Source organism: Littorina saxatilis, linkage group LG14 (assembly GCF_037325665.1).
Source record: "Littorina saxatilis isolate snail1 linkage group LG14, US_GU_Lsax_2.0, whole genome shotgun sequence".
Classification (NCBI taxonomy): domain Eukaryota; kingdom Metazoa; phylum Mollusca; class Gastropoda; order Littorinimorpha; family Littorinidae; genus Littorina; species Littorina saxatilis.
The window spans coordinates 8362323-8383378 of NC_090258.1; the positions used below are offsets into that span (position 1 = coordinate 8362323).

At 43.1% G+C, this 21056-nt stretch overlaps 1 protein-coding gene across 1 annotated transcript; it reads left to right on the plus strand.

The window, feature by feature from the left end:
• The first annotated feature begins 226 nt into the window (after positions 1–226).
• LOC138946642 (uncharacterized) lies at positions 227–19270 on the plus strand. The gene is made up of 8 exons (XM_070318079.1): positions 227–482; positions 1082–1225; positions 2848–3012; positions 8216–8386; positions 9120–9277; positions 10326–10461; positions 15462–15587; positions 17856–19270. The coding sequence occupies exons 2-8, from the start codon at positions 1129–1131 to the stop codon at positions 18092–18094; spliced, it is 1092 nt and encodes a 363-aa protein (XP_070174180.1). The 5' UTR covers positions 227–482; positions 1082–1128; the 3' UTR covers positions 18095–19270.
• Positions 19271–21056: the final 1786 nt, after the last annotated feature.

Here is a 21056-nt window from a genome sequence, read left to right on the forward strand (position 1 = left end):
ACACAATGATAAAATTAAATAGTTAAATACAAAACGAGGTGAGAGAGAGAGAGAGAGAGAGAGAGAGAGAGAGAGAGAGAGAGAGAGAGAGAGAGAGAGAGAGAGAGAGAGAGAGAGAGAGAGAGAGAGAGAGAGAGAGAGAGAGAGAGATGCAGGCATGCATCGTTAAAAAAGAAACAAGGAACAATCAATAGCTACTAATTCTCTTCGTAGACTGTCCGAAGATAGTATGTCACTCTAAAACTACAATGCAAAATCTTCCATTTTCTTGTTTCTTCTTCAGGATTCTAGCGGAACCAGTAAGAAGAAGTCTCGGGCCCTGAGCACAGTGGGAACGGCAGGCGTACAGTTCACGGTGGGCTTTTTCTACGCTGCCACACACATCACTTTCGTCTCCTTTCTCGTCGCCTCGCCTCACCTGACCGAGAACGTCAACCCCAATCTCCATCGTATCGTCTTCCTCGTCTTTTCCGCTGTGGCTTGTGAGTCGTTGTTGTTGTTGTTGTTGTTGTTGTTGTTGTTGTTGTTGTTGTTGTTGTTGTTGTTGTTGTTGTTGTTGTTAATTGTGGTGTTGTTGTCGTTGTCAGTGTAGTTGTTTGGTGGTGGTGGGTGTGGTGGTGGTTGTTAGCTAGAGAGATGATGATGATGATGATGATGATGATGATGATGACGACGACGACGACGAAGACGACGATGACGATGACGATGATGATGATGATGATGATGATGATGATGACCGTACAACAAACGAAATGTTATCAGGCAATGGTGACTCTGTTCCCAGCGACTATGGCGGCAGAGGTAGCTAGGTTACCGACTATGTCATTATCTAAAACGAAAGTGATAACCGTTATCTTCAGGATGCTTTTGAAATTCGAAATATGAGGTGTTTATTGTCAGAGGAAGCTTTGGAGGGAATATTTGGATGAAAAAGTGTGTCTATGGTACTTAGCAGGACACAATGGTAAAGAACATGTACAGAACGCTGCCTTGAAAAAATCAAAGTTGACGGTGACCGTGATGATAAAGATAAAGTTTCTGAACAACATATATATATCGATACCTACCTGTGTGCTTACAGCGGCAGCTTGCGCAGTTTTGGTCCCCACAGCACGGTACCGGAAGTTGATGACCAGTGGCGCCATCTTGCTTATCTTCTCCTGTCTGTCTGCTTCCCTGGTGACCAGCAGTCGCTTCATGTTCCTCCCTTATGGAGTCCTTGCAGGTCAGTGGCCTCACAGTCTGGTCATCTTGTCCTCCCTTATGGAGTCCTTGCAGGTCAGTGGCCTCACAGTCTGGTCATCTTGTCCACCCTTTGAAGGTAACAATCAAAACACAAACACGATTCAGATACATGGAAAATGACACCTCATCAACAGACAAAAATCCTTTCTGGGTCAGTAATCAAGAACAATTATCACACTTGAATGTTTTTTTCTCTATAATTAAGCATTCCATAATCTTTTTTGTCCTTTTTATTCAAGAAGCAAGACTGAAACGGCGTTGCCAAAGCATGTTATACTCTTTACCGACCACCGAAGGGCCGATCACAAATCGTTATAGACAGGTGGGTGCTATCGAAAGGTAATGAAGAGAATATCGTATGGGGTACTTTAAGGTGGTCGTTGTAGGCAGGAGGATGCTGTCGAGAGGTGGTTGTAAGGGAAGGTTCTACAGTAGAACCTGCCCGGGTGACTACCTCTTGACAACGATCACCTGCCCGTTACAACCATCCTAAAAGGATACTCGACAACTATTTTAATTTATACAATTCACCTTTGCATAGCAACCACCTGTTTATAATGATCACTCTTGGTCAGTTCCTTGAGTGGTCGTTATAGGCAGGTTAGACTGTACCTTCTTTCCCGTGTGCACATTACAAGTCATACAAACCACCGCATATATCCCTGGGCCCTTACAAGCAATACGAAAATCTTACCACTAAATATTTATATCGAATTATCGCCAACATTTTAAATACTTAGATTTTAAGCAGTTTTAACATGCTTTGACAGCACTGTTTCAGTCTTGTTTCTTTAAAAAAAACGATCAAGAAATATTATGGAACGTTTATAATTACAACAAATACATTTACGTGTGATTATTTTTCTTGGTAACTGATCCAGAAAGGAGTGTTTATTTTGGTGAGGTCTGCTTTTACGTGTAACTGAACCGTTTTTGTGTAAAGAGAAATTGAAGGAAGAACAAAAGGAGGCAGAAGGAAATTACGCATACATAAGTTTTAAGAAAGGAGAGGCTAAGAGAATATAGAATTATACACAATGAAGACAGAAACATACATATGTACGAAGACTCCCAGGAATTATAAGGAAAATATCAAAATGGTCGGAAACATGCCTTTGACGCTGACTGGAAACTTGCATTCTCCCAGTAAGGTCATATATTGTACTACGTTGCGGGCCCCTGGAGCAATTTTTTGATTAGTGCTTTTGTGAACAAGAAACAATTAACAAGTGGCTCTATCCCATCTCCCCCCCCTTTCCCCCCCCCCCCCCCCCCCCCCTTTCCCCGTCGCGATATAACCTTCGTGGTTGAAAACGACGTTAAACACCAAATAAAGAAAGAAAAAAAGAAAGCCTTTGACGCTGCTGCTAATAATTATAATGTTTGGTGACTTTGTCAATACTGCATTGTCATGACAATTATTTCATTAATTTTTTCATTCTTCCGAAGAGTAAGAGAGAGAGAGAGAGACAGAGAGACAGAAAGAGAGACAGAGAGAGAGAGAGAGACAGAAAGAGACAGAAAGAGACAGAGACAAGTAGACAAACAGAGTCGTTTTTGTGATTTGAACAAAATGCTATCGTTTTACTTCATTCTTTTCAGGAAGCGCACACGGCATTCTGAGAACAACCAGCCTCGTAGCAGCAACGGACATTGGATCAAGCCGGCGCGTCACTTCCGTTTCCGTTGCAACGTTGGGACACTCCATGGGAGGAATTGTGGGAACGTTTGTCTATTTCTACTTCATGTCCGACTATCTTACAGCAGGTGTGTGAACATTAATTTTGTACTTCACTTTTTTGTTTCTATATCAAACGCACACACCTTCCCCTGAAAACGGTTTGGCTCGCCATCTCAGATCTGGCGAGGCTTTTACAATATGGGATCAAATCATTCCACCACTTGGCAACATACCTTAAATCAACGCCTCCAATTCTTGCTGGTATGAGTTAAAATTTCTCAATGAATTAATTTCTTGAAAAGCCATTATACTTAACACGAAATTAATCTATATATATCAACAAAAATCTCACAGTGCACAGAGATCACTAAGGCTGTTAATTTTTGGTATATGACCAAGTAGAGGGATGATTCTAACTTACCCCATATTAAACCGGCACGGTTGGCCTAGTGGTAAGGCGTCCGCCCCGTGATCGGGAGGTCGTGGGTTCGAACCCCGGCCGGGTCATACCTAAGACTTTAAAATTGGCAATCTAGTGGCTGCTCCGCCTGGCGTTTGGCATTATGGGGTTAGTGGTAGGACTGGTTGGTCCGGTGTCAGAATAATGTGACTGGGTGAGACATGAAGCCTGTGCTGCGACTTCTGTCTTGTGTGTGGCGCACGTTAAATGTCAAAGCAGCACCGCCCTGATATGGCCCTTCGTGGTCGGCTGGGCGTTAAGCAAACAAACAAACAAACAAACAATCAAACAAACAAACCCCATATTAAGGGCCTGGCCAGATCTGAGATGGTAATTCAAGCCGTGCAGTAGCCAGTGTTCTGGGAGAATGTGCACGAGAAAGTTACCGTGCGGTAGCCAGTGTTCTGGGAGAATGTGCACGAGAAAGTTACCGTGCGGTAGCCAGTGTTCTGGGAGAATGTGCACGAGAAAGTTACCGTGCGGTAGCCAGTGTTCTGGGAGAATGTGCACGAGAAAGTTACCGTGCGGTAGCCAGTGTTCTGGGAGAATGTGCACGAGAAAGTTACCGTGCGGTAGCCAGTGTTCTGGGAGAATGTGCACGAGAAAGTTACCGTGCGGTAGCCAGTGTTCTGGGAGAATGTGCACGAGAAAGTTACCGTGCGGTAGCCAGTGTTCTGGGAGAATGTGCACGAGAAAGTTACCGTGCGGTAGCCAGTGTTCTGGGAGAATGTGCACGAGAAAGTTACCGTGCGGTAGCCAGTGTTCTGGGAGAATGTGCACGAGAAAGTTACCGTGCGGTAGCCAGTGTTCTGGGAGAATGTGCACGAGAAAGTTACCGTGCGGTAGCCAGTGTTCTGGGAGAATGTGCACGAGAAAGTTACCGTGCGGTAGCCAGTGTTCTGGGAGAATGTGCACGAGAAAGTTACCGTGCGGTAGCCAGTGTTCTGGGAGAATGTGCACGAGAAAGTTACCGGGTGGGAGCCAGTGTTCTGGGAGAATGTGCACGAGAAAGTTACCGTGCGGTAGCCAGTGTTCTGGGAGAATGTGCACGAGAAAGTTACCGTGCGGTAGCCAGTGTTCTGGGAGAATGTGCACGAGAAAGTTACCGGGTGGGAGCCAGTGTTCTGGGAGAATGTGCACGAGAAAGTTACCGTGCGGTAGCCAGTGTTCTGGGAGAAGGTGCACGAGAAAGTTACCGTGCGGTAGCCAGTGTTCTGGGAGAATGTGCACGAGAAAGTTACCGGGTGGGAGCCAGTGTTCTGGGAGAATGTGCACGAGAAAGTTACCGGGTGGGAGCCAGTGTTCTGGGAGAATGTGCACGAGAAAGTTACCGTGCGGTAGCCAGTGTTCTGGGAGAATGTGCACGAGAAAGTTACCGTGCGGTAGCCAGTGTTCTGGGAGAATGTGCACGAGAAAGTTACCGTGCGGTAGCCAGTGTTCTGGGAGAATGTGCACGAGAAAGTTACCGTGCGGTAGCCAGTGTTCTGGGAGAATGTGCACGAGAAAGTTACCGTGCGGTAGCCAGTGTTCTGGGAGAATGTGCACGAGAAAGTTACCGTGCGGTAGCCAGTGTTCTGGGAGAATGTGCACGAGAAAGTTACCGTGCGGTAGCCAGTGTTCTGGGAGAATGTGCACGAGAAAGTTACCGTGCGGTAGCCAGTGTTCTGGGAGAATGTGCACGAGAAAGTTACCGTGCGGTAGCCAGTGTTCTGGGAGAATGTGCACGAGAAAGTTACCGTGCGGTAGCCAGTGTTCTGGGAGAATGTGCACGAGAAAGTTACCGTGCGGTAGCCAGTGTTCTGGGAGAATGTGCACGAGAAAGTTACCGTGCGGTAGCCAGTGTTCTGGGAGAAGGTGCACGAGAAAGTTACCGTGCGGTAGCCAGTGTTCTGGGAGAATGTGCACGAGAAAGTTACCGTGCGGTAGCCAGTGTTCTGGGAGAATGTGCACGAGAAAGTTACCGTGCGATAGCCAGTGTTCTGGGAGAATGTGCACGAGAAAGTTACCGTGCGGTAGCCAGTGTTCTGGGAGAAGGTGCACGAGAAAGTTACCGTGCGGTAGCCAGTGTTCTGGGAGAATGTGCACGAGAAAGTTACCGTGCGGTAGCCAGTGTTCTGGGAGAATGTGCACGAGAAAGTTACCGTGCGGTAGCCAGTGTTCTGGGAGAATGTGCACGAGAAAGTTACCGTGCGGTAGCCAGTGTTCTGGGAGAATGTGCACGAGAAAGTTACCGTGCGGTAGCCAGTGTTCTGGGAGAATGTGCACGAGAAAGTTACCGTGCGGTAGCCAGTGTTCTGGGAGAATGTGCACGAGAAAGTTACCGTGCGGTAGCCAGTGTTCTGGGAGAATGTGCACGAGAAAGTTACCGTGCGGTAGCCAGTGTTCGGGGAGAATGTGCACGAGAAAGTTACCGTGCGGTAGCCAGTGTTCTGGGAGAATGTGCACGAGAAAGTTACCGTGCGGTAGCCAGTGTTCTGGGAGAAGGTGCACGAGAAAGTTACCGGGTGGGAGCCAGTGTTCTGGGAGAATGTGCACGAGAAAGTTACCGGGTGGGAGCCAGTGTTCTGGGAGAATGTGCACGAGAAAGTTACCGTGCGGTAGCCAGTGTTCTGGGAGAAGGTGCACGAGAAAGTTACCGTGCGGTAGCCAGTGTTCTGGGAGAATGTGCACGAGAAAGTTACCGTGCGGTAGCCAGTGTTCTGGGAGAATGTGCACGAGAAAGTTACCGTGCGGTAGCCAGTGTTCTGGGAGAATGTGCACGAGAAAGTTACCGTGCGGTAGCCAGTGTTCTGGGAGAATGTGCACGAGAAAGTTACCGTGCGGTAGCCAGTGTTCTGGGAGAATGTGCACGAGAAAGTTACCGTGCGGTAGCCAGTGTTCTGGGAGAATGTGCACGAGAAAGTTACCGTGCGGTAGCCAGTGTTCTGGGAGAATGTGCACGAGAAAGTTACCGTGCGGTAGCCAGTGTTCTGGGAGAATGTGCACGAGAAAGTTACCGTGCGGTAGCCAGTGTTCTGGGAGAATGTGCACGAGAAAGTTACCGTGCGGTAGCCAGTGTTCTGGGAGAATGTGCACGAGAAAGTTACCGTGCGGTAGCCAGTGTTCTGGGAGAATGTGCACGAGAAAGTTACCGTGCGGTAGCCAGTGTTCTGGGAGAATGTGCACGAGAAAGTTACCGTGCGGTAGCCAGTGTTCTGGGAGAAGGTGCACGAGAAAGTTACCGTGCGGTAGCCAGTGTTCTGGGAGAATGTGCACGAGAAAGTTACCGTGCGGTAGCCAGTGTTCTGGGAGAATGTGCACGAGAAAGTTACCGTGCGGTAGCCAGTGTTCTGGGAGAATGTGCACGAGAAAGTTACCGTGCGGTAGCCAGTGTTCGGGGAGAATGTGCACGAGAAAGTTACCGTGCGGTAGCCAGTGTTCTGGGAGAATGTGCACGAGAAAGTTACCGTGCGGTAGCCAGTGTTCGGGGAGAATGTGCACGAGAAAGTTACCGTGCGGTAGCCAGTGTTCTGGGAGAATGTGCACGAGAAAGTTACCGTGCGGTAGCCAGTGTTCTGGGAGAATGTGCACGAGAAAGTTACCGTGCGGTAGCCAGTGTTCTGGGAGAATGTGCACGAGAAAGTTACCGTGCGGTAGCCAGTGTTCGGGGAGAATGTGCACGAGAAAGTTACCGTGCGGTAGCCAGTGTTCGGGGAGAATGTGCACGAGAAAGTTACCGTGCGGTAGCCAGTGTTCTGGGAGAATGTGCACGAGAAAGTTACCGGGTGGGAGCCAGCCGCGTAATCGGATTTGTTAAAATTGATATTTGTGACCCTCCACCACGAAATGAGTCGCATGTCACCTTTGCATGATTTTCATATTTTTACATTTTCCTAAAGAGTTTTTTATGCTCTATCCAGTGGTGAAAACCGTTTTAGAAAAGAGCGAAAACTGTTTGAGTTATAAGCCTGTGACTAAGGTGACCCTCACACTGTTACCATACACTCCCCGGACTTATATTAAGCCTAGCGCAGAACCGCGCGAGGTGACATGCGACTCATTTCGTGGTGGAGAGTCACATTTGTTTATGATTTCAACTAATCCGACCACGCGGCTGGTTTCCACCCGGTTGGTAACTTTCTCGTGCACATCACCCCTGGTAGGTCAAACTGCAGGCAGCGTTGAATGTAGAAGCGACTTCGTTCTCAAATCAATCCACAAGCGCTAGTTTTATTTTGTTACTCGATCTGTTCACGAAAAATCCGCATGCCTCATTTATATTTGTTAATGACACTACCGATGCAACTCTGTATGTTGGAGTGTTTAATTCCCTTTGTTATTAGTCTCCCTTTGGTTATGATTCTGTAGTTTGCATGGAATTTTTGTTTGAATCGCTGAGACTGTTTGAAAGCGTGCGACGTGAAAGTTGTCAACAGACCAAATTTTCTACACACAAAAACTGCTAGCTTTGCCTACGATGTTTGCTTCGTACTATTCTTATCATTTAGATATATCAACCTAGCCTGTCTAAGAATTAATGACAATGTCTTAGAAAGGTGTGATTACGTAAAACCCAGAGAGGGATATTATTCCTTTCCAAGGCACCTCAGTTTCAGATCTACTCTTCGTCTACCATAACTTTCAGAATGTACGAGTATTGTCTTTCAAAAATGTTAATTTGCAACGCATTGTTTTCTCTGGAAGTTTCTCTTCCTGCAACAGAGATCGTGACAACGAACAACAGCTTGCTTCGTATTATATTGTTTACTGATCAAACAGGATATTCAAGTTTAAAGCATAGCTGGTGATGACAGCCACTTTCATTAATCTTCATGCACCTGTGTCCACAGGAGCTTGGGCCAACAACTTTCGCATTCTAGAGCTGTCGGCAGTGGTCGCCCATCTGCTTGGCGCTGTTGTCAGGCGGCCTGTTGGCGTGACGGCACAGGCTCGTGCTAGTATCGTCATTTCCGATTTCGGATTTCACAGCGTAGCGGTCTTCCACGCTATTGCGTTTGTAGGTAACAGGAATTGAAATGCTAAGACCTTCTGAGGACTGATTATGTATGTGTAAAATGTGGCATAAACAGTGAACAATCTTTAGCTGTGTGTGTGTGTGTGTGTGTGTGCGTGTGTGTGCGTGTGCGTGTGCGTGTGCGTGTGTGCGTGTGTGCGTGTGCGTGTGTGTGGGTGTGTGTGTGTGTGCGTGTGCGTGTGTGTGTGTGCATGTGTGTGTGTGCGTGTGTGTGTGTGTGTGTGTGCGTGTGTGTGTGCGTGTGTCTGTGTGTGTGTGTGTGTGTGTGCGTGTGTGTGCGTGTGCGTGTGCGTGTGCGTGTGTGTGTGTGTCTGCTTGAGTGCCGGGATGCGTGCATGTGTGTGTGGGTCAGCCTATGTGTCTGTGTGTCGTTTGTGTGTCTGTCTGTGTGCATCTGTGTCTGTCCGCACGTCCATCCGTCTGTCTGTCTGTCCTTCTGTGTCTCTGCCTCTCTTTGTTGCTCCCATCTTACAACAAGAAAGGCGTATCCGCCGTATAAATCACACCTCTGTCCATCTCTGTCTCTGTCTATGTCTGTCTGTCTGTCTGTCTGTCTGTCTGTCTGTCTGTGTCTTTCTCCCTCATTCTCCCAGTATTTACCTATCCACCCACCTACCCTGTCTCAGTGTATCTCTTTACTTTCATCTACGTATATGTTCGCTTTTTGCTTCCCACATGTATGTGTGGATGTTTTTTTTTCTATCTTCATAATTTTCCAGCAATCGGCGTTCTTCATTACCTGATGCCCCTCATGCCCTTGGTGAGAATGTTCAGCTTCAGCAAGTACGAGACGTTCTTCAACCCCCTGTTCGCCCTGTATTGTGGGGAGTGGTTAGGGGCAGTGCTTCTAGCCATCACTGGAGCGTGCTGTGGGAAGGTCAGTATATCTTTCTTTTTACATTTAGTCAAGTTTTGACTAAATGTTTTAACATAGAGGGGGAATCGAGACGAGGGTCGTGGTGTATGTGTGTGTGTGTGTGTGTGTGTGTGTGTGTGTGTGTGTGTGTGTGTGTGTGTGTGTGTGTGTCTGTCTGTCTGTCTGTCTGTCTGTCTGTCTGTCTGTCTGTGCGTGTGTGTGTGTAGAGCGATTCAGACCAAACTACTGGACCGATCTTTATGAAATTTGACATGAGAGTATTTGGGAATGATATTCCCGGATTTTTTTGATTTTTTTCGATAAATACTTTTGATGACGTCATATCCGACTTTTTGTAAAAGTTGAGGCGGCACTGTCACACCCTCATTTTTCAATTAAATTGATTGAAATTTTGGCAAAGCAATCTTCGACAAAGGCCGGGGTGTGGTATTGCATTTCAGCTTGGTGGCTTAAAAACTAATGAGTGAGTTTGGACATTAAAAATCGGAAACTTGTAATTAAAATTATTTTTTTATTAAACGATCCAAAAACAATTTCATCTTATTCTTCGTCATTTTCTGATTCCCAAAACATATACATATGTTATATTTGGATTAAAAGCTCTGAAAATTAAAAATATAAAAATTATGATCAAAATTATATTTCCGAAATCGATTTAAAAACAATTTCATCTTATTCCTTGTCGGTTCCTGATTCCAAAAACATATAGATCTATATGATATGTTTGGATTAAAAACACGCTCAGAATGTTAAAACGAAGAGAGGCACAGAAAAGCGTGCTATATGCAGCACAGCGAAACCACTACCGCGCTAAACAGGCTCGTCAGTTTCACTCCGTTTTGCACAAGCGGGGGACTACGGTCATTGTAAAAAAAAATTGCAGTGCGTTCAGTTTCATTCTGTGAGTTCCACAGCTTGACTAAATGTAGTAATTTCGCCTTACGCGACTTGTTTTTTTCTTTGTTCATGGGGTAAAACTCCCTCGTTCACTCGTGTTTTCGCATTAAGATTTTAAGACATTACAACAATATCAATGTTCCGTTTTCAGGGCGCAGGAAGGATGTGTCTGTTTCTTGGAGGCGTTGTGGTGTTCTTGCTGGGCGTGGCTGTCATGCCTCACAAACCGGCCTATGACAGCTTCTGGGCGTACATGGGACTGTCCCTCGGCGTCGGCTTTGCAACTGGTAAGTAGCTCAATTGGTAGAGCACTAGATTTGTTGGTAGAGCACTAGATTTGTTGGTAGAGCACTAGATTTGTTGGTAGAGCACTAGATTTGTTGGTAGAGCACTAGATTTGTTGGTAGAGCACTAGATTTGTTGGTAGAGCACTAGATTTGATGAACCCCGGGTCACGGGTTTGAATCTGGGCCTGGACGGACAATTGTCAACTTTGTGTGCAGATTCACAGACTGTATCCATGTTCCACCCCCGTGTCACCACTACGGCACATTAAAGACCTCGGTCATTCTGCTATAAGCGCAGGTGGCTGATTACACCTAAACACGCACACACCTGGGTAGCGCGACTCTGTTGCTGCTAGCTTTCAACTTGTAGGAAGCGACCCGAATTTGCCAGCAATGGGACAATAAAGTAACACAAATTAAATACACATTGTCGCCTAATATTTGAACGGTCTGATTGTACGACAAAGGCCAAGAGGAATAGCAGAAAAAACAATAAATTCCTTCGAGGTAGGAAAAACACCCCCGTTGGTCAAAGGGAAATAACCATTCTCACTGCCACCAACTGAGAAGGTTATTTCCCTTTGACCATTAATATGTCCCTCTATAAGTCCTTGTAGAATCTTAATCCACCAATAACTCCCTAACCGTGTGTTTGACTGGTCCCAATTTTTGTAAGGACCGTCTCAGGAATGTATAGAACCTGTTCACCAAGTTTGGTGACGATCGGTCCGTTCATTCTTGAGATCTATATGCGAACACAAACACACAAACACACAAACAAACAAACAAACACATCGACCGAATCCTATACACACCCCTATACCGGGGGTGTAAAGATAGGGGGCGATGTCGGAGGTTGTACAAGACACATATCTCTTTCCACTTGATTTATACACTTCTGCTTTAACTATACCATAAATGGTTGACGAACATTCTGAATGACCCTTTGTAAACTCCTTTGAGTCTTTTTACATTTAGTCAAGTTTTGACTAAATGTTTTAACATAGAGGGGGAATCGAGACGAGGGTCGTGGTGTATGTGTGTGTGTATGTGTGTGTGTGTGTGTGCGTGCGTGCGTGCGTGCGTGTAGAGCGATTCAGACCAAACTACTGGACCGATCTTTATGAAATTTGACATGAGAGTTCCTGGGATTGATATCCCCATACGTTTTTTTCATTTTTTTGATAAATGTCTTTGATGACGTCATATCCGGCTTTTCGTGAAAGTTTAGGCGGCACTGTCACGCTCTCATTTTTCAACCAAATTGGTTGAAATTTTGGTCAAGTAGTCTTCGACGAAGCCCGGACTTCGGTATCGCATTTCAGCTTGGTGGCTCAAAAATTAATTCATGACTTTGGTCATTAAAAATCAGAAAATTGTAAAAAAAAAAATTTTATAAAACGATCCAATTTTACGTTCATCTTATTCTCCATCATTTGCTGATTCCAAAAACATATAAATATGTTATATTTGGATTAAAATCAAGCTCTGAAAATTAAATATATAAAAATTAATATGAAAATTAAATTTTCGAAATCAATTTAAAAACACTTTCATCTTATTCCTTGTCGGTTCCTGATTCCAAAAACATATAGATATGATATGTTTGGATTAAAAACACGCTCAGAAAGTTAAAACAAAGAGAGGTACAGAAAAGCGTGCTATCCTTCTCAGCGCAACTACTACCCCGCTCTTCTTGTCAATTTCACTGCCTTTGCCGTGCGCGGTGGACTGACGATGCTACGAGTATACGGTCTTGCTGCGTTGCATTGCGTTCAGTTTCATTCTGTGAGTTCCACAGCTTGACTAAATGTAGTAATTTCGCCTTACGCAACTTGTTAATCTTGGAGAAGTGGATGAAATGGCATCCACATTCTCCAGTTTATAGCATACTTATCTCATCCAGACACAGGTCGTCATTTGGGTAGGGATGGAGATTGAGTTATGTAGAGTGTTTATTGTTTTGTGTTTTGATGTTGTCGTTTTTACATTTAGTCAAGTTTTGACTAAATGTTTTAACATAGAGGGGGAATCGAGACGAGGGTCATGGTGTATGTGTGTATGTGTGTGTGTGTGTGTGCGTGTGTGTGTGTAGAGCGATTCAGAGTAAACTACTGGACCGATCTTTATGAAATTTGACATGAGAGTTTCTGGGTATGATATCCCCGGACATTTGTTTTCATTTTTTCGATCAATGTCTTTGATGACGTCATATCCGGCTTTTTGTAAAGGTTGAGGCGGCACTGTCACACCCTCATTTTTCAATCAAATTGATTGAAATTTTGGCCAAGCAATTTTCGACGAAGGCCGGACTTCGGTATTGCATTTCAGCTTGGTGGCTTAAAAATTAATTAATGACTTTGGTCATTAAAAATCTGAAAATTGTAAAAAAAAAATTTTTTATAAAACGATCCAAATTTACGTTCATCTTATTCTTCATCATTTTCTGATTCCACAAACATATAAATATGTTATATTTGGATTAAAAACAAGCTCTGAAAATGAAACAAATGAAAAATTATGATCAAAATTAAATTTTCGAAATCAATTTAAAAACACTTTCATCTTATTTCTTGTCGGTTCCTGATTCCAAAAACATATAGATATATATGATATGTTTGGATTAAAAACACGCTCAGAAACTTAAAACGAAGAGAGGTACAGTAAAGCGTGCTATGAAGCACAGCGCAACCGCTACCGCGCCAAACAGGCTCGTCACTTTCACTGCCTTTTGCACTAGCGGCGGACTACGTTCTATTTCATTCTGTGAGTTCCACAGCTTGACTAAATGTAATAATTTCGCCTTACGCGACTTGTTTTTTTGTCAGGTAGAACTTGCTTTCTTATAGCTTAAGGTTCTTCACTACATGACATAATCATATTATAAGTTACGTTTAGTTTAGACCTGAAAGGGGCGTTTGTGTGCTATCAGAAGAAAGCAAGTGAAGCGAAAACTTCGATGCTACAATATAGCTATTCTGATGAACACGTGGGGGAATTCGGGGGCTGTGATTGGATGGTCTCTTCCGATCATCAAAGCATAATGCTACGGAAGTCGGCCATTTTTGCCAATATCCAAAAGCATATGGGCAATAACAAAGACGCATGGTTCCGGTTTACCCATCTGTACCACACGAGTGTTTCAATCGACAACAGCATACACTGACAACTTGAAATTCTTCTCGGGAATGTTTTTCAGCTTTACAAATGTCGATAGCATACCCTTTTCTGCTAACTTCCCGATGAAACAGGACTAAACCAATTATTTTCTGTCCCTAAACACCACAAAATGCCCAAAGTCGAAAGATGTAGTACAAACAGGGGAGTAAAACGGAACAGCCGTTTTTGTGTGCCTGTGTGAGCTCAGTTGCCGACTAACACAAACTTTCGCATTCGGCTTTTCTTATCTCGTAACTCCACACTAAATACCCCACTTCCCCACTGAAGTATTGATGTACAATCCATGGCACTAACATTCATGTAGTCGTTTATATCTGAGGTTGAAAAATTCGCTTCATGACGAGACAAGTATAAATGCCATTCACCCAAACTGAAAACTTCTCTGCCGTCTGCTCGCGTTGTACGGATTAGCTGTTCTCTTCTCCTCCCCTTGTTGCATCCTAATTCTTCAGTTGTTTCTAGTTTTCCGTTGATGTTGTGTTTTGGTCTTCTTCATAAGTAGTCTTGTTCAAAATTTAAAAAAATCAAACTTCTTTTTACATTTAGTCAAGTTATGACTAAATGTTTTAACATCGAGGGGGGAATCGAGACGAGGGTCGTGGTGTATGTGTGTGTGTGTGTGTGTGTGTGTGTGTGTGTGTGTGTGTGTGTAGAGCGATTCAGACTAAACTACTGGACCGATCTTTATGAAATTTGACATGAGAGTTCCTGGGTATGAAATCCCCGAACGTTTTTTTCATTTTTTTGATAAATGTCTTTGATGACGTCATATCCGGCTTTTCGTGAAAGTTGAGGCGGCACTGTCACGCCCTCATTTTTCAACCAAATTTTGGTCAAGCAATCTTCGACGAAGCCCGGACTTCGGTATTGCATTTCAGCTTGGTGGCTTAAAAATTAATTAATGACTTTGGTCATTAAAAATCTGAAAATTGTAAAAAAATATAAAAATTTATAAAACGATCCAAATTTACGTTTATCTTATTCTCCATCATTTGCTGATTCCAAAAACATATAAATATGTTATATTCGGATTAAAAACAAGCTCTGAAAATTAAATATATAAAAATTATTATCAATTTTTTTTTTCGAAATCAATTTAAAAACCCTTTCATCTTATTCCTGGTCGGTTCCTGATTCCAAAAACATATAGATATGATATGTTTGGATTAAAAACACGCTCAGAAAGTTAAAACGAAGAGAGGTACAGAAAAGCGTGCTATCCTTCTCAGCGCAACGAATACCCCGCTCTTCTTGTCAATTCCACGGGCACTGCCTTTGCCACGGGCGGTGGAGTGACGATGCTACGAGTATACGGTCTTGCTGCGTTGCGTTGCGTTCAGTTTCATTCTGTGAGTTCGACAGCTACTTGACTAAATGTTGTATTTTCGCCTTACGCGACTTGTTGTTGTATACGAATGAACTAATAAAAAGCTGTTTAACAGCTGTGTTGTCAAATCGAGTTTTTTTCCAAAGTCAGTGTGGCGCCTGCGCAAAACTAATGCGCATCAGAAACGGCGTCTGCTATCCGAAAACCTGAGATCAACGCATCGACGCAAAAACTGTCATTTTGTAAGTTTAGAACAACAATTCAAGGTCAGAACAGCTATATAATCGCTATTGTATTTTCAGCGTAGCAATAGGGTCCGATATTTAGACTCGAACAAGTATAATGCGACTCGTCTTCGACTCGTCGGCATTATACTTGTCTCGTCTAAATATTATTATTAAGGAGATTTCTATAGCGCATAACTAAAAGCACTATTGCTACGCTGAAAACACAATAGCTGTTAATATTTACTTCTCTGTGCGTTTTATTGCAGCATTCGCTCAGGTTTTTGTGTCGGTGGGCGTGGCCAGGAGAACGGGAGGGATAGCGGTGGGCGTGTCTGTATCCCTCCTTATGTTCTGGCAGGACATGGGTACCCTCTTTGGCATTGTGGCTGTCGGTAAGTTTGAATTACAAGGCCTGTGGGGTTCGAAGATAGAGGAAGAAACTTGTCTAGTTTGTTTTTCACACCGGGGACTGTGTTCCGCCTTATATCAGCCGGGCTCGTTGTTACTCCGTTTTCAGCCGGGCTCGGTGTCACGCAAACGAAAGTGTCTTCATAAAAACACAACTATGACTTTCACACTGATTTAAGCTAAAATTGATGAATGCCAGTAGAAAGGGGAATAATTGTTTTCTTTGTAAACAGCTAGCTAAAAACGTCTTTTGCTTACCTGGTTAATTGACAATAGCCGAATAAAAGGCGTGCATGCGGGTTTTTTTAGTGAAAATTGAAGGTTCAACGTAAAATTTCTCTCCAACATGGATTTGAACAACAAATATTCTTCTAATTTTACTATTTTGGGTAAAGCTATGATCATCTGTATCAATTGCGTGCTTCAATGCGTCCTCATTATGTCATAAAAAGCAATCAAAACAAGCAAGTGGTGTACGTTTTGTTCCGCGCTGGGCCTCCTGCATTTGTGTCTGCGTTCCGCGCTGGGCTTGCTTTTGTTCTGGGTGTCCAGCGCGGAACAAAACTCGCCTGACATGGGTTTTGGTTTTACTTCTCGTGCCTCAACGCCTTGAAGCAGGTTCGGGAAAATGCATCAGCATAACAGCAAGAAACTATAGAACAAACTTATGATACAGAAAAACCATAACATGATACCGTTGCTTATCATTTTTTCAGTTTGATCAGCTTTTTTTCCCCAAGAGCAACAACCCGCACGTATTTCAAGCCGATGCGGGTCACATAATAAACCTTGTCAGATAAAAATAACACCAATCGAGAGACAAATTACTTAGGTTAGTGCTAAAAGCATCCGTTTCCGGAAATGAGTTTTTTTTTAGAAGACATAGTTTGTACTTTAGTGCAGACACTTACGTTTGCGTGACACCAAGCCCAGCTTAAAACGGAGTAACAACGAGCCCGGCTGAAATTAGGCGGAACACAGTCCCAGGTGTGTTTTTGTTTTTTGTTTGTTCGGTTTTTGTTTGTCTTAATATTGATAGTTGTATTTTTCTTTATCTCACCATAATAATTGTATAGGAGGTTATGTTTGTTAAAAAGCTTTCTAGTTAGTGATGCTGTTGTTTGTTTGTGTGTTTTGTTTTCTGTTGTTGCTTACTTAAAACACTGCTTGCTGTGCCTACGTGCACTGTTATTCTGCGTGTGTTTTTGTGTGTTATGTAGCTGTGTGTTATGTTAGCTTACACGCCCTATGGGCCTAGAGCCAAATAAAAAAAAACCTTGAAAAACCTTGAAACCTTTTCTTACAAGCCCTTCGTTTCAATGGAATGTGGAGAAATTCCCCAAGCTTGCGTACAGGACTCTTAGTTTACAAAAGTTGGTGGGAGAGCGTCTTTTGGTCTCATGGAGTATGTTTTTTTTTCATAGGTACTTGGCAACTTGGAATACAGGTGGAATAATACAACTCCTATAATTCCCAAGACTCTGGGTACTTTGGGGATGGGGATGGGCGAGCTTGCATCTTGTTTACAAAACACTCCCTGTGTACAGATTTAATCTTGAGAATGTCAAGCTTCGTTACAAAACACTCCCTGTGTACAGATTTAATCTTGAGAATGTCAAGCTTCGTTACAAAACTGAGCGGTTTAAGAATTAGGTTTAGACATTGTCAACCCCATTTACAAAACTCACGATTTGGTGAGGTGGGCGGGCGGGCGGGGATGTAGCTCAGTCGGTAGCGCGCTGGATTTGTATCCAGTTGGCCGCTGTCAGCGTCAGTTCGTCCCCACGTTCGGCGAGAGATTTATTTCTCAGAGTCAACTTTCTGTGCAGACTCTCCTCGGTTTCCGAACACCCCCGTGTGTACACGCAAGCACAAGACCAAGTGCGCACGAAAAAGATCCTGTAATCCATGTCAGAGTTCGGTGGGTTATAGAAACACAAAAATACCAAGCATGCTTCCTCCAAAAACGGCGTATGGCTGCCTAAATGCATGGCGGGGTAAAAAAAAAAACGGTCATATACGTAAAATTCCACTCGTTCAAAAAAAAAAAAACCACGATTGTACGTGGGAGTTTCAGCCCACGAACGCAGAAGAAGAAGAAGAAGGTGAGGTGGGTGAATGTCAAGACAGGCAACCAAGAAAAATGTCGGCGTCGTTTGCAAGATTCTGGGTTTTCGGGTAGACTTACATACCTCAAACAATTCAATAAAATGCAACAGTAATAATATTTTGTCGCCATTTCTTTTTTTCAGACCAGCTAAACTCCGCCTTCAGCCTAGACACTGCGTTGTACATGTCTGGTGGGTTTTTACTCTTCGCCGGGCTGGCTCTTATCGTCTGTCATTTCACGGTAAAACCCCTGATTCAGTTCAGAAAACCTTTCGACTCTGACAGCGAGACGTCATCTAACGGAGCACGTGACGCAGGAATTGCCAATCCCGGCCTGGGACGATGGGATAGTTATGAATATGATTATCGCTATATGCATTGAGGGATTGTTACTTGATCGGAGTGTACGTTTCTAGCGCTTGACGTTATAACTTTTTGCAAAAGTTTAGATACGATTTGTCTTCTTTATTTTGTTTTTAAAGTTTCTCCATTTGCGTCTGGGTGTTTTGTTTCTGTGTTCGTTAGTTTGTTGTGACCAAAACAGATTGGTGTTTTGTTATTGCTTTGTTTTGGCCAAATTAGACTTGTTTCAATACATTTCAGGAATACTTCCCAAAGGCAGTTTGTCCTTTAGCGTGACACCAAATGTGAGATTAATGTATATTGGATTTGCCCAGTAAAGAAAGTGTTTTGTACAAGGTCTTTGTAGCCTAGATTATTGAAAGGTAATATTAAAGTCACACTCTTCATTTCCAAATGGCTGAAATGCGCTAACCACACCCGTTTTAGACCACATAATTATTGACAATCAGCAATTGGTGTGACAATGCTGTTGGTAAAAGACCTTCTGTTTCTTATAATGTGGCGAACATGACATGATTATTTTACAAAACGAGGAGTATGGTTTACCCATACAAAAACTCAGACAGCCGGCTTTACTTCTACAATGTTTCCAAAGAATGTGAAACTTTATTAATAAAAGAAAAATCGAAAAGTAGCTCGACTTACCTTTTCTCTAAATGTGATAGTTAGTTATGGTGAATACAGACGCGTCGTTAAGAAGAGCTTTATGTATGAACCCTTCTTCAGTGTATCTGGTGTTCAAGTGTTGATCGGAGAAATATATAATTATAAAACACGAAAATTAAATGAACAAAAAGAATCAAACCTCCAACAGTCAAAGAGAATACAAAATCATATCTATTTAAGTTCATGAATGTTTGCGTGTTTTTGCTTGTTTACGTGTGCTTCTTTCTCTGTTAATAAATACGTTTTATGTTTATGTCAGGTCTTTAAAACCTCATCTCACAATATGTCTAAATCTTTTTTGCGCACACTCGTACATTGTACATATGGATTCGTGTGATGACTTTGAATGGAAAGGAGTGACTTTTGATTATTGTACGCACCATAATGAGTTGATTTAACCCAGTAGATTACATCCAAACGGATTAACTGCATGATGGAATGATATCGTTTGTAGCGGTGGACATGCCGATTTTTAAACAGTTAAATCTACAGAGACAAACTGCCATTTTTGCCTTTTTCATGCTGTGTTCAGGCGAATACAAAACCAAACGATATAACACTGTTAGCTTTTGGACGTGTGTGTGTGTGTGTGTGTGGTGTGGTGTGGTGTGTGTGTGGTGTGTGGTGTGTGTGTGTGTGTGTGTGTGTGCATGCGTGCGTGCGTGTATGCATACATGTGTGTAGAGGTGGTGGGTGTGCATGGGTGTCTGTGTTTGTGTCTGTCTACCTATTAGCCTGTGTGTTTGCGAGTGTACCTTTTCTGTTTCTCCTTTTCTCTCACCTTTCCCGATGTATTAAGTACGCTAGGCTTTGCCTACTACTTTCTTTCTTTGCTCATAGTTTTGTTAACGTGTGCAATGTTTGTGCTAATTTATTTTGTTACCAAATACCAGATAGATATTAACATTTTAACTCAATCGTAACGCATCAAATACTGCCACAGTCTCTGTTACACAAAACATATCAATATAGCTTGTTGCTCGAGCTTTTTCGGGGGAGTAGTGTTACAGTTCAGTAATTGAGTCACATCTCAATGTTTCCTCGCATCAATCTGTTCAAAATACTCAGTTCTTGTTTTATCTTGCTTTACTTTGTCTAATAACTTTATATCAAAGTGGATTTAATTGGAGAGCAGGGGTTGGAGGGGGGGGGTGTGCATGGATGTATATTTTGTGTACTTTCCTTTAATCGACTTTCTACACGAGGAAGCCCGGCCATCGCTTCTATTTACTTGTGCATTCATTCATATCCCTGTGAAGTAACTTACTTCTCTCACGCTATGTACAATTTGATGATCTCAACAACAACAACAACCCACCACCAACCACCACCAACCACCCACCAACCACCAACAACCACCAACAACCACAACAACAGCAAACAAACAACAACGACGATGAACCATTTGAGGCAGACTGGGCCTGTAATCTACGGCGCAATCTTTTAACTTAATTATTTTCGTTGATCAAAAGCCGCCTAAGAAATCATATCCATCTACGAGAACTATTTAGCTAAGCTTAGTCTTTTTCACTCCCGCCAACATCACAAGAAATGTCTGGTAAATCCTCTGAAAATATTACCCCGTACATGTTCTTGCAACTCGATAAATAATGCCATTGATGCTGGAAAGCAGTCCCCAAAGTCGTATTAATCTACGAGCATTTTTTAACTTCATCTCTTTCACTGTGGTCAACATTAGGCCAACAAAAAAAATGTCTGTTTACGGTAACATGGGCAAAAAAAAATAGAAATGTTAAGAAATTTTAAGGTCCGGATTTTTTTCTTCTTTTTTTTTCTCCCCCAAATGCCAAACAAAAGTCTAGGGTCGCGCGAAAAAATAGGGTCGGTCGGGATACCGTAAACAGACTTTTTTTTTTGCCTTACTAGAAATATCAGTTAAATCCTTTGAAAATGTCGTCTCGAACATAGACCCCTTTAATATACATGTTCCTTCAGCTCAGTCAATAACTTCCATCGAAGTCCCCCCAAATCGTATCAATCTACGAGTGTTTAGCTTCATCCTTGTTGTTGTCGTAAGAACATTAGAAACATCATCTATATTATACTCTCTTAAGATATTATCTTGAACATAAACCCACTCAAAATAATGTCCCTCAGAGGTAGTCCTTCATGAGCGCTTCTGGGGTGATAACGCGAGACAACTCCTGTGATCTTGCCGCGAGGTTCCGCCTGTTACCATTGTCTTTTTACCGTATAAAATGCACGACTTACACACGAACTGTTACCAAAGCGACATGCTATTTGGGACCAATGCACGTTTTTACATTTAGTCAAGTTTTGACTAAATGTTTAAC